The sequence below is a fragment of the Panthera leo genome, chromosome B2, assembly GCF_018350215.1.
Source record: "Panthera leo isolate Ple1 chromosome B2, P.leo_Ple1_pat1.1, whole genome shotgun sequence".
Lineage (NCBI taxonomy): Eukaryota > Metazoa > Chordata > Mammalia > Carnivora > Felidae > Panthera > Panthera leo.
The window spans coordinates 135272586-135292670 of NC_056683.1; the positions used below are offsets into that span (position 1 = coordinate 135272586).

The 20085-nt window shown below is 45.8% G+C and overlaps 1 protein-coding gene across 2 annotated transcripts in view; it reads left to right on the plus strand.

Annotated features, from left to right (window-relative positions):
* The window catches only part of MTHFD1L (methylenetetrahydrofolate dehydrogenase (NADP+ dependent) 1 like), a 184535-nt gene that overhangs the window by 120828 nt on the left and 43622 nt on the right, over nucleotides 1-20085 (plus strand). For both annotated transcript variants that reach the window (XM_042940077.1, XM_042940078.1), the window contains exons 25-26: nucleotides 9575-9682; nucleotides 12111-12263. In XM_042940077.1, the coding sequence (XP_042796011.1) occupies nucleotides 9575-9682; nucleotides 12111-12263 (261 nt within the window). The remainder of the gene's footprint in view (nucleotides 1-9574; nucleotides 9683-12110; nucleotides 12264-20085) is intronic.

The following is a 20085-nucleotide window of genomic DNA, read 5'->3' on the forward strand; positions in this document are numbered from 1 at the left end:
ATTAATTAATAGAATTTTAAAACGTAAAATTACCTTTATGCACATCTCTGTGCATCTTTTATATTTCATAGCAATTGCAAACACACACACACACACCGCGAGGAGAAGGGATGTGGTTTGTTGTTACTGCCCTTGTCCTTGTAGCATCGTCTCCCCCTGTGACGTGCTCTGGCTCCTTCTTCCCTTTTACAGACTCGCCCTTGGTCCCTTCCTGCTCCCACCGGCCCTTTCAGCTCTCTCCCCCCTGCTGAGCAATGGAACGTTTGGAGTGTTCTGTAGAAAGCAGCCCCTTACATTTTCCATGCAGCGCAGTATCTCATTCAGAAATCCTATGCTTTCATGTTCTGCTTTCTGTTATGACCGAGCTGGGTCTTTCAACCAGACTTCTCCAAGCCCATCATCAGCCTCTTTTCCCCCGGCCTCCTTTCCACCATTCAGCTGCAAATTCCCCCGTTGCCTCCCCTTGACCGAACCACACCCTTCTGCGGGCACATCTCAAATCTCTGTCAAACTTAGATTCTGTTTCAGCGCTGGCTTCTGTGTTTTCTGTCAAGTCCCTTGGCCTGCAGTATATCGCTCACCTCCTCGGCCGTCTCCCCCAGCTGTCTTTGGCAGGTCTCGTCAGATCAGAGCCTCTTGTTAGAACCCACCCAGCCTCCTCATCGCATCCGACTGAGTCCTGTGTGATTCTGGCAAAGCATGTCCCAGCTCTGTTTCCTTGGTGCCAGAAATAGCATCTGATGAGAAAGAAAGAGTGGTCTATAACTGTTTCTCGTGTGCATGTTGCAAGGATTCCTGTAATTTCATTTAAGTGCTTTCTTCTAACCTGAAAAGTGGAATGTCACTATGATAGAAGTTTCCAGAAATGCGTTATTTGATCTAAAATTGCGAGCCCATCAAGAAAGACTGAGGGTTGTAAAATGAACCATCAGCGTCCCACCCTGTTAGCCAGCCACCTTCTGCCACTTCTTCATCCACTGCCTGGACATTCCGACTGTAATGTAGGTGACGGGCAACCATTGTGTAGGGACAGTACCCGTTTCTCAGCCTAAAACGCAAGCACTTAAGGAATATTCTTTAATATTATCACAGATCTTATCATTAAAGGGACCAAATACAACATACCACTTTAAAAAAGAAGCCTACCAGGACACCTGTGTGGCTCAGTCGGTTGAGCGTCTGACTTCAGCTCAGGTCATGATCTCATGGTTCGTGGGTTCGAGCCCCGTGTCGGGCCCTGTGCTGACAGCTCAGAGCCTAGAGCCTGCTTCAGATCTGTGTCTCCCTCTCTCTCTCTCTCTCTCTACTCATCCCTCATTTGTGCGCTCTCTCTCTCTCTCTCTCAAAAATAAACATTTAAAAAAACTTTTTTAAATAAATAAAAGAGAAACCTACAACTTCAGCATTTTAGGAAAAAAACACTTAAAACAGCACAGGCTTTCAGTCACTCCAGTATCTGAGAGTTTGGAGACTTGTCTTAGTGATGACTTTTTGTGAAAAAATGATTTCTGTTTCCTTTGGTAAGAGTACAGTTGACCTTTGAACCAACACAAGATTGAACTGCACGGACCCACATACGCGGATTGTTTTCAGTAAATACGCTACCGTCCTGTAAATGTGTTTTCTCTTTGTTTTGGTTTTCTTAATAACCGATTCTTTTCTCTAGCTTCCTTTATTGTAAGACTAGTACATACAACATACAATCTATGTGGTAATCAACTATTTACCTTATGAGCAAGGCTTCTGGTCAACAGTAAGCTGTTAGTTACATTTGGGGGGTAGAGTCAAGTATTCTTGGATTTTTGACTATGTGGGGGTGGTTGGTGCCCCACATCTCCCATTGTTCAAGGGTCAGCTGCAGTTTATTATGCTCTTCAGTGAGACTCTTACACCCAGAGTTTTTTCTTCGGAAGCACATTTCCAAAGGATCCGATAGATCTCCATGAGGGAAATTATGAACGCTGCTGAACAATCAAGAAAAAGAGACTCTTGTAAAAAAAAGAAAAAAAACACAAAAACGAGGGCTCCTTGAGTGTGAAAATAGCACTTAAACCACACCTTCAACCATTCGTATTACTCTTATAATACATTGAGGTTTACAAGCCAAGTTTGTGGAAAGGGGATCAACACATACGGCATAAAAATACATGTTAGTAGGCAAAGCCACGTGCTCAGGCCACGTTAGCGCTTCTTCATGCGGGTGGGAGGAGATCATTAAAATCACCCCTTCCTATATGTTCCTTTCCTTGACGTTGCTCTTATGTTCTGCTTGAGCGTACAAAAGCTCACCCCTGTGAATTTTTTATTGTCATCATTTGACGTAGGCAAATAGAGATCTTTCGGCGATGAGCTTTTTTTCCATCCCCAGACCCCAGCTATATCCACCGCACATCTCGTTTGCCTTAGGACAGTGAGATTCCTCTGGAGTCTTCTGGGTTAACCTGTCGCTCAGGGCCAGTGAGCCAGCAGGGACACCTGCTCAGTGAGCTGGCTCCCGTTAGTCAGCACGTACGCGTTTAGGAGCTCAGATGTGCTGGTTGACAGCCAGGGACAAGCTTTGTGTCAAAGATACAAGTGTCTGTTTTTCTCAGTAAGAGCACTGCTCCCAAGACACTAAAGGTATATTGCAATGAACCCCTTATACCTTGTGTGTGCCCAGGATAAGTTAACGTCGATGGTTTCATATACTTTTATTTGAAGTACTAGAAAGGTAGGGGCGCCTGGGTAGCTCAGTCGGTTAAGTGTCTGACTTCAGCTCAGGTCAGGATCTCACAGTTCATGAGTTCGAGCCCCACATCGGACTCTGTGCTGACAGCTCGGAGCCTGGAGCCTGCTTTGGATTCTGTGTCTCCCTCCCTCTCTGCCCCTCCCCGACTCATGTCCTGTCTCTCTCTGTCTCTCCAGAATAAATAAAAACATTTAAAAAGTTAAAAAAGAAATTCTATCGTATTGATAGTAGAGTATTGGCTTAGTGTTTTCATGGGTCTCCTAAGACTGTCAGAGCTGCTGACTTTAGAACTTGACCTCCAGGTATATTGAGATGCCCCTGTATTATAATACCTGTATACTTCATTGATATTGGGAGCTTCTTTTTTAACCTCTGTTTTAAGTTTTGTTTTATTTCACTTTGTCCATGTTGGCCATTTCCTCCTCACGAAAAAATATTTTAAAGCTTTGTGTAACTGCTTTTCTGGAATTTGTAGATCAGTTTTATTCCACCAAGAAGGTCTTAAATAATAATTCTTGGGGTGCCTGGGTGGCTCAGTTGGTTAAGTTGCCTACTCTTGATCTGGGCTCAGGTCATGATCTCATGGTTTGTGAGATCAAGCCTCACGTCGGGCTCTGTGCTGGCTGTAAGGAGCCTGCCTGGGATTCTCTCTCTCTGTCTCTCTCTCTCTGCTCCTCCCCCATTTGCTCTTTCTCTCTCTCTCTCTCAAAAATAAATAAACATTTTTTAAAAATAAATAAATAAATAAATAAATAATACAATAATTCTAGCAGGTTTCCCAGACCTTAGCAAAAAAAGATGTGCTGTCTAAACTTTGACTAACTCAGCTTCTTTGAGCCTGGATCACCATATATACAAAATGAATATAACGCAGGAAGAAGTCACCACATCCTCCAACTTACCTTTGTGCTGTTCCTCAGCTAATTTTACGGTGCACCTACTGTGGGCGGAAGGCTGTACAACGATACAACAATTGGTCAGAGTTGTTCTCCAGAGCTGTGCTGCCCAGGCCCATAGTGACCGATTACAGGTGGCTATTTAAATTTAAATTAACCACAATTAAGAATTTTGTCCTCCAGGGCACTAGTGTGTCGTATTTGTGCGTTGTGTCATTGTCCCCACCCCATCAGACGCGCTTTATTCAGGAGGTCCCCAAAGTTCTCTGTATACCGTGACATCTTGAAAGTACTCGCCCTCGGTGGCTATTTATTTATTCAGCAGATGTTTGTGGAATCCCTACTGTGTGCAAGCCACTCTCCTAGACATTAGGGATAGGAGGAGAATGATGTGGTGAACAGATAAATTAGTAAATATTTACAGAGTCAGGGAAAGCCAGGGGTGGTTAATTCGTAAGCTTTCATAATTTACCATTTTATTTGTTTTATTGAAAACGCGTTTAAAACCAAGCAGTGTAGGTGAATATCAAGTTCAGATCAAGATCACGTGACAGCTTGGCTCTCTTTTTTGTTGTTTTTTCTTAAAAGATTGTACTTCTCCCCCAAATTGAGCCGAGCAACAGCAGGATGTCCCTTGCCTACTGACATAACATAGGTTGTATGCGATGGGAACTACCTTATCAGGGCAGTGTTTAGTTTTTATATAAAACCCAAAAGATACATTGACTAAGATAATCTTTTTATTTATTCGCTTGTCCACGTGAGTGACAAAGAAAAATTGTAGTCGCAGTCCAGAGAGGATTTTGGTCTTGGGATTTGTGGCTAGGTCAGCTGCCGCGCTTGATTTATTTAGCATGGGGCTGCGGGTCACGCGCCAGGGTGTGGATGTGACATTCTCTTAGGCTCACGTTGGACAGCACTGCACGTGTCAGAGCGGTCAGGGGAGCACGCTCATCTTCCCCGGGCATAGCAAGCCTGGGGCCGGGGCGGCGAAAGTGCGGAAGGGCAAGAGGCAGGCAAGGCATGTTGGGAAGCCTGGGGGTCTGGCATCTGAGGGTAAAGAGGGGAGACAAGGCGCCCAGCTGGAATCCTACTGCTGGCCTTTGCCTGCTTCCCTATACTTTCCCAGCATGTCACGTTTGGGCGGTTGCAATTTTCCTACAGGAATTAGACAAAAAACAACTACACGGCTTACCTAGTCAGCCTGGCACCTGCCTGAAATTCTCAAAATACTATCAAATGAGCATTGGAAAGGAGGGTGGTTTCGTCGTCAGCCGAAAATGCGTATTTCTGAATGTCCCGAAGAATTGAAAGCTGAATCTCCAAGAAGGTATTTGTACACGCGCGGTCCTAACAGCATTATTCACAGCAGTGGAAAGGTAGAAAAGAGCCGAGAGTCCATCAGTGGGTGCCCAGAGAAGAAAAAAAATGCACTTACAGTGAAACATAACACAGCCTTCAAAGGGAAGGAAATTCAGACACATGCTGCGACATGGACGAACCTTGAGTGTCATGCTAATTGAAATACCCCAGGTGCAAGAGGCCGAATGTTCTCTGGTTCCACCTGTGTGAGGTAGCTGGGGTAGCCAAATTCGTAGAGGAAAAGCAGTTGCCACGAGCCGAGGGGAGGGAAGAAGGGGGAGTTAGTGTTGAACGGGTACACGGCTTTTGTTTTGCCAAATGAAAAGAGTTCTGGAGATTGGTTTTACAACTGCATGGAGGTACTTCATATGGAACTATATACTTCAAAATGGTTAAGATGGTCAATTTTCTATTACTGTATATTTTACTACAATTAAAAATTAAATACATGTATTTCTTGAAATGCAATACTGTCAGGTTTAAAAACATGCAGTACGGGGGCCCCTCGGAGCATCCGACTCTTGATTTCGGTTCAGATCGTGATCCCAGGGTCGTGGGATCAAGCCCCACGTCGCATCCGGGTCTGTGGTGAGCGCGGAGCCTCCTTCAGATTCTTGCTCTGTCTCTAAAAATAAAGGGGGAAAAAAACCATAATACATTAGTTAAATACCCACTCGCTAATTCCTTCACTAATCATCCTTTTACTCTTACCTGCTTCACGTGTGAGCTCTTTAAGTATTGTCGTAACAGAAAAGTCATATTGTAACCCAGAGTTCAGTAAATAGCGCGTTGCAGTCGTTGGATTATGTTATAAATGGCAATATCCTTTTTTGTTGTCATTTTGTAGCTCTCCTGGGGACACTGCCTGTTGCCCAGGACCACCCACTATCATACTATTTGGGGAGCACAGTATCCTGAGACCTGAGTTCCCCTGACAAAGCATGGGCATTTGCTTGCTCTCTGTGGATGCTGGAAATATTTTCCAGCATCCGATTAGCTTCTGTTTCTTAAAAAGGTTTGCTCTTTGCAAAGCAGTTATTGACCAGCAGAGGAGACCGTATTAGCTTAAGTGCAGCGTCGAAAGCAAGCACTTCAGTGCCCGTCCACATATCCTGCTGATGAGGAAGGTCTAAGGTTCAGCAAAAAGTCCTTTCTCGTTATTGTCTCCAGCACATCAGCACCTTCACTTTCTTAAAATCTGACATTGACATTGTACCACATGGAATCCTTGCTTGGTCAACAGGAGATTCAGAAATCTCTGTTCCCGGGGTACCTGGGTGGCTCAGTTCAGTTAAGCGTCTGACTTCGGCTCAGGTCGTGATCTCGCGGTGTGTGGGTTCGAGCCCCGCGGCAGGCTCTGTGCTGACAGCTCAGAGCCTGGAGCCTGCTTCGGATTCTGCGTCTCCCCCCTCTCTCTGCCCCACCCCTAGGGCCTCATGTTCTGTCTCTCAATAATAAATAAAACTGTTTTAAAAAAAGAAAAGAAAGATTTGTTCCTTTGCTCAACTATATATTGAGGGCCTACTCTGTACTCCAGGGGCCGTGTCAATACCCCGCCTGTAGGTGAACAAGAGGTGGTCCCTGACCTCAGAGAAGTTCAATAGGCTGTTCCTTCTTTTCACCTAATAGGAATGTGGAATCTTTTACAGTAGAAGCTGCCCTGTAGGTTATCTCTGTAATTCTTCCTACAGCATTCCTGGCACCATACCTCACTTACACTGATCTCTCCTGGAGCAGGCAGGTCACCATTGAGTGAGGCAGTTCCGAGGATTACAGCTTCTCCTTAAACATCGGGCTAAGAATTAACTTCTTTCTCCTTTCTGTCTTTGCTGTGCGTTCTGCCTTCCTGGAAAATAATGATCCTTTCTTTTTGGAGTACTCCCTTCTGGAGGTGCAGATTATTCTCTGATTTCTCCGGTGACAGCCCCTGGAGTACAGGCCCCTGGCCATGTGGTAGACTTCAGGGTCCCAGTTTGATCCTAGGACCATTACCATTTGACGTCCATCAGTGTACCCAAAAATAGCCTGAGCCCTGCCGGCAGCCGCCTTACTGCCATTCCCGGGTGAAGCCCCAGTCCTGTAAAGCATCCGTGTAAGCGCATTACAGGGCCATCTGAACAGAAGAGAAAAGAATGCCTCCCTGTGCTTCAGAAGGATCAGTAAAAGCTTTGTAGAGAAGCTGGCCTTTGAGAGAGACCTTAGAGAGCTCAGAGATTGATCTTGCGGGATTACAGACGAAGAAGCTTTATGTGCAGGGCCCAGAAGCAAGAAGACATGGGGAAATTTTAAGATATGGGGGCTTAACCTTATGCTTCAGAGCACATATTGTGCAGGTATTTAAATATCACAACCAGATTTTTTCTTCAGTAGGCCGTGAATAGCGGAAGACTTTTGGGTTTGTCGTAGTTGGGTACCTTTTCAAAAGGACCTTTTAGACCATGGTAGAGTAGAGGGCATGTTGGAAGTGAAGAGACCAATTAGGAAGCTTCACAATGGGCTAGACCATTAGCATCTCAACCAAGGCAGGGGTACTTAGAAGGATCATTCCCCCCACATCCTCACCTATACTTGATATTCTCATACTTTTCATTCTTGCCAAGCTAATGAGTGTGAGTTAGGTTTTTATCCTTTTCGTTTGTTTCCTTGATTACTAATGAGAGTGGGCATTCTTTATATGGCTATTAGTCACTCCTTTGGCCCAGTATTAATTATTTGTCTTTTTCTTGACTTGTGGGAGGTTTTTTTAATTCATTCCAGTAACTAATCTTTTGACTGCTAAATATTTGCTTATATCTGTCTTCTCCCAGACTGTTCCTTATCCTTTATCCTTATTTATAATGTCTTTTTGTACACAAGAAGTTTTTAATTTTGATGTCAGATCTATAAATCATTTCTTTTAAGGCATATTCTGTTCTTACCATATTTAAGAAATCCTTCCCTACCTCAAGATCATAAAGAGAGCTCCCAATGTTTTCTTCCAATATTTAGAGTTTTAATTTTAAAAGTTATGCCTTTGTTCTATATTGGATTTATGTAAGTGCCCCTTGCGAGGTAGGAATCTAATTTTATTTCTCTCTAGCTGAACGTCAGTTGAATGGTCAGCCCTTTCTCTGTTTTGTGTCATTTCTACTATATATGGTCCCACACCTGCTGCGGTATCCTTCTGGGTTCTTTCTTATCTTCCATTGATTGATTCATGTAGTCTTATGCCAATACCATATGGAATTCATTACCATAGTTTTGTAGTCTGATTGATCTGGAAAGGCAAGTCCCTATCTTTGTTCTTATGGTTTTACTTACCTTTGAAGTTATCTTACCTATCTGTGCCATTACTCTTAGGAATTTGAGAATTGGTTGGCCAAGCATCCCAAAGCGCTCTTGGGATTTTTATTGGAATTGCACTGAACTAATAGGTGAAGTTTGAGAGAACTGACATCTGTACAGTATTCTCGTCTGTGAACAGAGTACTTCTCTCCATTGACTCAAACCATCTTTTACGTCCTTCAGGGAAACGTTATAATGACTCACACCTTCATTTATTATTTGTTGCAACGTCCAATATTTAAGTTCCAGGCTACAGAACCAGTCTACAGTAATAAAAACTCTAGTAATGAAAAACACATTCAAAAGCAGTTTGGGGTTCTGTCAGATGGGGGTGGGGGGTAGACCCAGCTTTCATTTTCTCCTATGGGATAACTCTCCTTCCTGTGTGGATCAGTAGTAATTCGTACGAATGTACAGACGTACTTCTGCCCCTTGGTGACATTCATTCCACCAATGGGCACTCGGTCCAGCAGCTGTGCACCAAACGGTAAATCCACTAACTGCATTATGCCTCTGTACCTTCCACCCACAGTAAAATTATGAATGACATTGTCAAATGATTTGCTTAAGTAAGAATCACTTCATCTGCGACATACTCCTTTCCGGTGAACCACGGTTCTTTCTGAAGATCACATTCAGGATTTTGCCAGCAGTCTGCATCCACGTTTCCCCTCCAGCATTATGGAGGATTGTTCTTCTCCACCACACACACTTCCGTGCCTGTATCCAGCCTTCTTGGATTCTTTCCCAGTCTCCATGATTTCTCATAATTCGCTGAAGTGACACTAGATTCAACCCCGATTTCCCAATAAAGTCAGCACATCGACATTTATATCAAAATATCAGCCCACTCCTACTCACAAAAAAAGTACTCGTTTTCTAGTATTGCTGTGTTCTCTGTTACATAACCCCGAGCCGAGATGCACTTGAGTACCAGCCTTGCGTATTTAGTTAGGAGACTCCTGTTCTGACACATAAGACCATTAAAACCGTAGTATGAAGTACATCTTTTAAAACAATGCAGTGGGTAAAAATGATTAGATAAGCAGCCTTTGAGTTGGCTGAACCTCTAAAGCTTCTTGATACTTCTTCATACTTTAAGGGTGATAGAAGGAGAAAAGAGTGTTTGTTTCAAATGCCACGGGTGCTGAGGAGGGAATCTGGTAGGGAATTTTAAGCAATTGCACAGAAACTCCCCGAGCTTTCCCTCAATTCTTTCCCCAGATTAACGTTAACAATTTGGTCGTCCTTTGTGTTTCTCCAGCTTCCAATTGTAGAAAAGATAAGAACCATCGCGCAGGCTGTATATGGAGCCAAAGATATCGAACTGTCTCCTGAGGCACAATCCAAAATAGATCGTTACACACAACAGGTAAGAGTTACACTTTTAAGGGGGGAAAAAAAAAAAGTCCACCTGTGGCTCGTAAAATGCTCACTTTGACTTCAAGACTGTTATTTGTCTCCCCAGCTGAACTCAGCCCAATCTACTTAGTCCACAGAGATTGAACTGATATCCCTGGGTAGTTTGTTGATTACAAATAGAACATTATAGCAAAGGTGTATATCCTCTGAAGGATACATCGTTGACTTTTGTGGTTACAAATTGTCCGATATGCATCGTATGTGTGATGTCGTGTCTGTGACGGGATGGTTCACCCTCCCGCTCAGCCAGGAGCATTGAAACTTGGATGTGCGGCTGTGGAGTCGGATTTGGATGATTTGTGGTGCTTCCTCTTCCTTGCAGGGCTCTTACTCCCTTACGAATGTTAGCACGGTGCCAGGTGAGGCAAGGCGTATGTAGTGCACCTTATAAGATGGGGGTTCTTGGTGTTCATTTTTTCTGCAAGTGGTTCATTGGCTTGGGGCCGAGATTGCCCACCAGAGTCGAAGGCTCTGTCATCTTCTAGAGAGTGACAAAGGCAAGTCAGCAAACGTCTGTGAAGGTGGCTGGGAGTCAGCAGCCTGAGCCCAGTCCTACGATGACCATCATTCATGGACTCTGCTGCGGCACGGTCAGCCACCTCGACCAAAACGACCGTATGCCTCGAATGCTCCCTCCATTTTGCTGTGATGTGATAGAAGTCAAAGCACTTCCAGAGCTGGCTGGCGAAATGACTTCATTATGAGTATCATTGATCTCTTTTTTAAAATTCCCGACCCCTAAATCCTATTTGTAAATCATATTTTGACTTTTTTTTTTTTTTTCATATTTTGATTTTTTGATAAAAACTACCGATGCCGGCCAGAGTACTCTCCCAGGTTTGGTAAGATAATTAGCAACTCATGTTTTCTTAGAATTTTCCACGTATGCCCTCAGCTTGTGCTTTTAAAAAATAAATGGTTCGGGGTGCCTGGGTGGCTCAGTCGGTTAAGCGTCCGACTTCGGCTCAGGTCACGATCTCGCAGTCCGTGGGTTCGAGCCCCGCGTCGGGCTCTGGGCTGATGGCTCGGAGCCTGGAGCCTGTTTCCGGTTCTGTGTCTCCCTCTCTCTCTGCCCCTCCCCCGTTCATGCTCTGTCTCTCTCTGTCTCAAAAATAAATAAGCGTTAAAAAAAATAAATAAATAAATGGTTCCCACAAATTGCTGTACATACTGGCATTGTTCTGCAGTGAAATTTCACTCGTGTGCAATGAAATGAGTAAAGTAAGGTCATTGTCATTCATCTTTTTTTTTTTTTTACGTGAGTTTAAAATAATGTTTAAGGATCATTATGTATTCTAGTGTTTGTTTTCGGCATTAAAACTTCTTGTTTATATGAAGTCATATGCTACTAGTTTATACCCTGTTGGTTTTTTGTTTTTTTAAATATCTGGAGTGGCAAAATACTACACGGGCAAGCCTACCTCAGTTCAAATTATTTCATTCGTTGAATGATCTCTGAAACCCAAAATTCTGGCCCCCATTTCTATAGAGCAATTGTGATTGTCCCCCAGCAGATTTCTGATCAGTGTATGAGACTATTCTAGCATTTGAAAACAGACCAGCCCCACCCTCCAATTGAAAATATTGAAAAATCTTCCAAATAGTTTTAAGTTGAATCATAAGAAATTCTGCATGTGTTACCTCTGAAGACTATATTCGTTTTATCCCTACCAACTGACTGAAGAAATATTCCTTAAAAGTTATGTGTCCAGTATGTGGTGGCCATCAATTAGCAAAGTCTCTGAAGAGACACTATGTACCCTTTAATCAGAACCAGGCTGCAAGGACACTGTCCTTTTTGTGAGACCCCACATGTGACTTCCTGCCCTTTCACCTTTGGAACTCTGAGTCAGGCGTCGCCTTTGGTCCTCAAAAATAAGAGTCTTAAATAGTGACCTCATCTTAGTTCATATAATGTGATCGCAGATCAAATAACCATGATTCATAAACCAACACAAAGGGACCCTTTGCTTCCCGACAGCCTCCAAGAATGAGTGAACACGACTGAAAGCCTCATTACGGAGCCTTTCTCCATTTTTACCTTTCTGAGTCCCGGATATTAATATCCTTGGAAATAGTTTCTGACAGGGCCTTTGCTTCTCCTTTGCCTGTAAATAGCCAGACTTTCCCCCAAACACACACATAATGCTGCCTTCCTTACGGAGAGTTCTCCGAAATAAACAGCAGGTACTTTCAGCCACGCGATGATCACGTGGAAATGAATTTTCTTCCCATCTTCTTGCCCAGTGAACGAGTAGTGACCAGCACCTGCCGTGTGCCTGGACCTGAGCCTCGGGGATCCTGTGGAGTGCAAGTCGGACACATACAAGAAACTGACATCTGTGCTCAATGAACACCTTTCCTTTCCTTTCTTCCAGGGGTTTGGAAATCTGCCCATCTGCATGGCAAAGACTCACCTTTCTCTGTCTCACCAACCTGACAAGAAAGGCGTACCCAGAGATTTCATTTTGCCCATTAGTGACGTCCGGGCCAGCATAGGCGCTGGGTTCATCTACCCTCTGGTCGGAACGGTGAGTAACATTCTCCAGAAACCTTCCCCAGGCTGTGTTGTCCTGATGCCTTAAATCCTTCTGTTCTGCCAACGCTTTGCAAATCGGCTGCTGGGAATTAATAGTGTTTGCTGTTTTTCTAGACATTCTCTTCCACCATATAAAACACCTCCTCCGTCGTGGTTTGGGTTTTTCTTTCTTGTGTTTTTTAAATCGTGTGTTCGGGATCCCTTGAGTCATAAAACGGATTCCCCTCATAGAACATGGAAGCGAACAATTTGGTGGAATTCAGTCTGATATTTAAATGGTGGAATGGCTTAGTACGGTGCCTCCGGACCTTTTTCACATTATCGTACTCAAATGATAAGATTTGATTCTAGTCAGATAATGGAGGAGACTGCTCCTGCCAGACAGGACCCGCCCAGCACCTCTAAAGGCTGGCAAAAATCCAGTGTTTCAATCCAACACATGGCTCTGTTGTTATTATGTAAACAAGCAATGAACGGGCCAAAAGTAGATTAAAAAGTGCAGAATTTTTCCCTTGACATTCACATGTTTCATCTAATATTGGGCAAGATGTTTTCAATAAGCATTTCTTGCATTCTCATTGCTTGTGAGGCATGGAGATACTCTGAGGAGCACAGGTTTGCATAGCACAGAGGCATCTAGAAAGGGTGGCGTTGGCATGCTGAGTGCCCTCAGCACGGGGGCGGCGACAGCCGCTTTGGCCCGAGGTGGATGAGGGAACACGGTATGTGGAAGAAGAGAGTCGAGAATACTTCGTAAGAGCTCTGAACTGGGGAAACAGTGAATTTCAACTCACGGGCACAAAAATACATGACAGACCCAGCGTGGTCCAGCGTGGCTGGGGTTGGACGGGCCGGGGAGTCTGAGAAATGGCTCAGGGAGAGCAAGACCGGGCCAAGCTGTTACGGAGCTCGACTGTCGTCGGTGGGAACTTGGGCTTTTCTCCTCGGCGCCCTGGGGAGTCACTACAGGGCGGTTTCTGAGTTTGTTTGTTCGTTTTCTTTTTATAAGAGGAAAAATGTGATCTGATTTTTATTTTAGAAAAATAGCCCCGGCAGCAGAAGGAGCATGGTTAGAGGGCTGAGAGCCAGAGGTAAATGGCACTGCAGTCGTTCAAACTAATACGGAGAGAAGAGGAGAATGCAAGACGGATTTGAAGGGCGGCCACCTACCTGTGGGGCCGGGGGAGGGGCCCTTGCCGCCTGACTGTGGATGGCGGTGCCGTGGTCACAGAAGGCACACGGGGAAGGCAGATTGGCCGGGCCTAGATGAGTGTGGCATAGATGTGGAGAAGCGCGGGCGTTAACGGGACACGTAAAGTGGCCTGTGGATCTGTTAGAAATGCAGACATAACACTCAGAGGAGCAGGAAGCAAGGCCTTGAGAGTTGTCAGAATGTAGATGAAGGCAGAGCTTGAACCAGGGGAGAAGCACGGATAAGCACGAGAGACCTGAGAAGAGGGTGAAGGACGACACTCCAAGCACGTTTAGGGACACCTGGGTGGCTCAGTCGGTTGAGGATCTGACTCTTGATCCCGGTTGAGGTCGTGATCTCGCGGTCGCGGGATGGAGCCCCGCGTGGGATTCTCTCTCTCCCCCTCTGTCTGCTCCTCTCTCCCTCAAGAATAAATAAATAAACATAAAAATTTTTTCTAAACGTCCACATTTACAGGGCCACCCCAGGAGTCTGGGGGGAGACCAGGGAGTCCCTAGAAGTCAGGGCGGTGGCGGGCTGGGGGAGGGGTAGCAATGGCATCGGTGTAGGGAGAAGGGTTCACATCCTATGGCTACTGGATGACATCTCCCGAGGGGAGGTGGGGCGGAGAAGGGGAGTGACTACAACAGGGGAGCCTTCCGGGGCGATGGAAATACTCTATATTTTGACTACTTTGATTGTGGTGGCGGTTCCATGACTATATTGGTTTGTCAGAACTCATAGGCCTGTACCACCTGAAAAGGATGAATTTTATCGAGTATAACTTACTTATGCCGCAACGGAGATGTACGTAAGGAACAAAAATGGAGAGTGAGAAGAGTTTGCTTTATGCCCCTTAGAGTGGCCTCGTGACAGCAGCTCCTCAAATGCTCAAAGTCTGCTGAGCCTGGGTCAGTGAAGGCCTTTGCTCAGGAACCAGAGCACAGCCCGGAGAGAGGAGGGGTGTGCCCGTGGGCCTCACCGAGGAGAAAGCCAACCTCCCTCAGAATCGGCCCTGTGTGGCCCTGTACAGATTCAAAACCCCGCAGTAACTGGCCCAGCAAATTCATTCATTCATTCATTCATTCATTCATTCATTCATTCATTCAACCAGTATACAGAAGGCATGGTGCTCAGTGCTCCGGGAATCCCAAAACAAAGCAGCTTTCCATTTCAGACAGCTTACAGCTGATAGGAACAGACAGAAGTGAATGACAAAGAAAATGGTTTGGTATAAAAATTAGGAATCAATCAAGGGCACCTGGGTGGCTCAGTCGGTTAAGAGCGTCCGACTTCAGCTCAGGTCATGATCTCACTGTTCCCGAGTTCGAGCCCCGCGTAGGGCTTTGGGCTGACAGCTCAGAGCCTGGAGCCTGTTTCAGGTTCTGTATCTCCCTGACTCTCTGTCCCTCTCCTACTCCCGCTCTGTCTCTCTCTGTCAAAAATAAATAAACATTAAAAAAAATTTTTTTTTAATTAGTTAATAACCTTAATAGGTCTGAGCATTTAACAGTCATCAGAAGTCATAATTTAAAATCTTGTGGACACTAAACAAATAGACGCTGTGGATCTTCTCCCATCCCAGCTAATACCACCAGACCCGCATGTTGAGAGCAGTTCTGGGAAATCAGAGTTCTGGAGCCGCCACTCATGCGGGAACACTGACGAATGACTAGTAGGAAAATGAATGTGAGGAATGGCGTTTGGGGGGCGGCCGCAGGCCCGCAGTGTCCTGGAGAGAGCCCCGGGCTGCCCTGTGGTGCCCCCAACCGCAGGGCCAGGCCAGGAGCCGTCAGTGAAACAGTCAAGTGTGAGGACGCAGGAAGGAAGCAGTGCCTGACTAAAGAAGTTCCTGGAGGTCAGGAAACGGTCACGTGTAGTTGGTGGCCTTAGCGTCCGCTTTCTATGACAGCGGGAAGTTGCGCGTGTATCAGGGCAAGTGCACCGTTGGAGGCCAGGATCGCCTAATAAGGGCTGGTATTTACTTTTACTTGACCCCATTCTGGGCCCTGCTACGGTCTTTTGAAATGCTTCGAACATTCATCACCCGTGTGGGAGACACAGTGTAGTAATTTCCTGCTGAGATGACTGAGGGAAAGGGAATGGGGACACCGGAGGGGCTGGTTCCTGCAGGTGGGAAAATCCTAGCATCCTGAGTCACTCTTACTCTTAATCACGAAACATGTGCTTATTTGAGTTCTTCTTTTTTTTTTTAATTATTTTCAATGTTGATCTTTGAGAGAGGGACAGAGCACGAGTGGGGGAGGGACAGAGAGAGACAGAGATACAGAATCTGAAGCAGGCTCCAGGCTCCGGGCTGTCAGCACAGAGCCCAGTGTGGGCTTGAACTCACAAACCATGGGATCGTGACCTGAGCCAAAGTGAGACGCTTAACCGACTTGAGCCACCCAGGTGCCCCCTGAGTACTTTTGAAATACATATCCATCTATCCACTCCAGAAAGAAAGGCCAAACTGAGACCTCGACATCAGAAAGCTTCTCAGTTTTTCTGCAGTGTTCATTCATTCATTCATTCATAAAACCACGTGGAGGCGAATAAGACCAAGTCCTTCCCTAATGGGCCTTCTGCTATACCGTGGTAAAAGAAATCATCCAAGTACAGGAAGCTGTAGGCTTTATGACAAAGGAGAAACAGCCCCCAGCTATGTAGTAGGTTCCAAAGTGGCGAATGTGAGTATAGACAAGTCTGTCCTCAAACAATAAACGTCTCCAGCCCTGATGACCTTGAGCGATCACGTGGTGACATGTCTGGGGAATTCAGTGTTCCCCCCTCCAGATTTAGCTTTGTGGATATTGACTGTTTAACCCCCTGTCTTTACTTATAGGCCAGAGGGTTTTTTTCCCACTTAATTACTTCATTTCATCATGTTCTATTTAGTTATGACACAATACAATAATAATTAGAAATATCAGTAACTGCTGTAGCCGCTTCGCTAGTGGCTTTCACTTCCCCGTCCGTTTGTATAGAAGCACCCGAGGCAAGGATTACTAGCTTAGGGACATCCGGCTCAGCTACCACTCTTCCCTGCACTCTCGGTGTTTCTCATCTTGCTGTAGCTACTTTTTCCTTCGCAAAATCTCAGTCTCCATTCCCACTAAACACCATATATATTCTTGCTTCTCCTTAATGACATAGTTATATGTTATTTCAGGCGTATTCTTGAAAGCTACAAACGGTACAAGATTCCTGACCAGATTATCACTACTTAGTGCATCTCCTTCTAAGACACTGTTTAGCAAATACAGGTTCTTGATGTGGGAAGAAAAGAGCAAATTGTTTTCAAGATTTTCCTACCCTGGATTCCATGGATTACCGTGTTACGTTATATTTCCGAAATTCTTTCAAAGCTTACGGTTTATCGTGTTCAATCAACCTAATAGCTTATTAAATTTCTCCAAAACAATCTTGTGCCAAAAGAAATTCAGTAGGTGGTCTTTCTCTTCTGGTCACATTGTTTTGATATTGCCTTTAGGTTTCTACAGTTTACAGGGGCTCTTTAATCATTTGGCATAAATTGCCTGACATAAAATTATTAGCACGTAAGCAAAGTATATGCCATGATATTACTGGGAAGTAAATTACACTCCACTTGGAAAAAAAACTGGGAAGACACCAAAATGTTAACATTGGGCTGCAGTAGTAGAAGCAGCTTTTTCTTCTGTACTTTTCTGCTTATTTCAGTATCTGCATTGAGCATGTGTCCCTTCTATACCATGAAAATGCAATGAATAGGCAAGTGATAAACTAAAAGTCCTTGGGAAAAAATGTTTAACTAGGGCCATTCAGTTGCCGGGGAGTCAGTAGTACTCTGTGCGCAGCAGGTGGCACCTGCTGGGTCCCGTCGTCTGCCCATCCCAGCTGCCTTGCAGTGTTTTAACACCTGTAAAGGTGAGACCCTGAAGGCGGGACAGAAGGGCTAGGGTGTCATCGTAAGAAATGCACTCCTGAGTGTGGTGCGTCTGGTTCTGTGTAACGTTGGCCAGCCCCAGATTCTGCTAAGGAAATGCGAGATCGAGTTGTCAAACAGTTGGCGTGGAGAAATGTCCGGCTCTGTGAATTCCACCCCAAGTCCATTTGATGTCAGCGTTCGGTGTGTCCCACTCTTCTCCTTCGATATCGCACTGAGACTCCCAAAGAACGTAGAAGTCCTCCCGTGCTGAGGTCCCCCTGACAGGGAAGTCTTCTCTATCGACCAACGTGGGACATAAAATTACGACAAGATGACTCTTCGGGGCAAGAACGTGGGCTAGAATTTTGGAGATAAGCAGACTCACGGTTCACGCGGAAGGGATTAAGACGTCATAGGGCGTTGATATGCTGGTCACTGCCAGGGAGGGCGTTTCGGGAGGCAGAGTGGATACTTGGAACTGAACAGAAAAAAAAGCTAAGTGCTTTCACCCCACAAACTGATGAGATGGGGGGGACTAGGAAAGGCAGCAAGTCAAAGCTCCCCTGTCCCTTCCTCCTCCCTTCGCTTTGGTCCCTGGGCTCTTTCCAGAGCCGAGTATTGATCACGGGCACTGCCTACTTGTTCGTGCGTTTCTTGCTCCTGCCGCGACTGGCCTGGCCCGGACCCATCGCAGTGTGCAAGTCTGTCCAAGAAAGAGGGACCAAAAGATCAGCGCTAAAGCACGCAGTTTACCGAGCGAGCACATGATCGTGCACTGGTGTGGCTGGCCTTCATTTCCACTCTGACCTGACCCGACCCGGCCACATCTGTGCCCAGGTGCGCCGCTGACCACATCGCCTGGCTGGGCTGTGGAGAGCAGGAAACCGCCGCCGTGTATTTGGGAAGTGAGTGATGTCATCCACAACTCATGCTGGGTGGAGACTTACTGGCCTGGGGGGTGCAGGGGGTGGGAAAGTAGACCGTGGCCCCACCCAGCTGAGCCTCGGCCCCGTTTTGTTCTTTCTCACGTTTCGGCTAAGCTCACTTTGTTTTCCGTTCTACTCCCTCTACTGTAAAAGTATGTACTGAATGTTTAGTTTCCACTGGATCCGATTCAGGTCAGCGATGAAGTTATTCTCAAGCGCGGTGGGGATACGTTCTCCCCTCTGTGCGCCGGCCCCACTTAGGGATGCATGGTTATAAACTGGCTTCACTCGGTTAAGCATGAAGGTGAATTAATTCAGCCTTTGTAGGTTCAAATCAAATGCATCGCTCCTCACATTTTCCAGAGATTTACGGCCAGTTACATGGTGAAAAAATTAAACATTCACTCCCCAGGCTGCACTTTAAATGCAGTGGGTAAGCAGTCATGTAGTTAGGCGCTCACTGTCGCGTGACATCACGCATCCCTCAGCCCCAGCGCATCGCTCGGACCCTCAGAAGCTACAAAATCACCCCCTCGTTTCACTCCCTCCCCTCCCTCTCTGCTTTTCCACCCTCCTACCCTAGCCCCCACAAATAAACAAAGAATTCCAAGCTTATTTCTTTTAAGTCTCAGCACACAGCCTTCCTATCTCCCCCTCCTCCTCAGCCCTGGTTACCCCAACACCTGAAATAAACCAGACTCCTGCCCTGCTCACGGGTCTCCCTCCCCATCTGGCCTCCTTCTCTTTGTGCCATGCCCTTTCTCTCCTTCCCTGGGGATCTGATTCGTTTCCTCTCCCCACCCGGCGCGGGTCCCCTTCTCACTACCCTGCCTTATCTCTACATCAGAATTTCCTGCCTTCTCCCGAACATGCCTTCCTCCAGCACAGGCAGCCACTGGCTTCCTCTTACAGTGACGTCCCTGCAGCATCCCCGCGGGCTGGCTGGTTGCTTTGTGACCACACCTTCCTCCCCAGGGTCCAAAGGCCAGCCAAACATGTGTCTGTCGTCCTTGTCTTCCAGGGTGACATGTTTTAGGGGAAAGGAAGGTGGCCGGCAGCGTTCTCGATTTCCAGAAACCGTTTATCACATTGACAAGCTTTGTGACTCATGAAAATGACGTTTGCTTCTCTAGCGCATGAGGTTATCTAGGTCTCGTCCATTTGCTTAGAGGGTCTTTTCTCCCCTAGTGTGACGCTAATTTATTTTTAGCATAAATATAAAATCACTTTAACTGCAATCAGCTTTGGCTGAATAATAAGCCAAGGGATAACGGTATCAGAGATCTCTGTCATCGAGTTAAATTTTTAACCTGTTATTAATCCCCACATGTTGGTTCTTTCTTACTTTGTACAAACCTAGAAGAGGTGTTTGTAGCACTTAGTGTCCAGCCCCACAGTCGGCATATTTATCTTGTGTTTTCTCTAGGGACTGGAGAAAGACTGGCCCCTTCCTCCTCCACTTCCGTCTCCAGCCTGCTTGCTTTCTCCCTGTTTTTAGTTTGGATTCAGGGCAGAAACTGACGGTCGAGGCCCACCCCAGTTCAGAACTTCCGAAAGACACCCATACAATCATCTGGTCCTCATGGAGCTTTTCTTTACTGTGCCTCTTTGTTGCATTTGTTATACTTGACTATCACAGTGTTTAGTAAGAGGCTTATAATCAGAAGCAGCTCAGCCATCTCTGCATGGGAAATTAAATTCATACAAACCAGATTCCAGCTTTCCAAACTAAAGGGCCCAGTGCTCCTCAGAGTCATTTGTTAGGGTGTGGAGGGAATGGATAAGT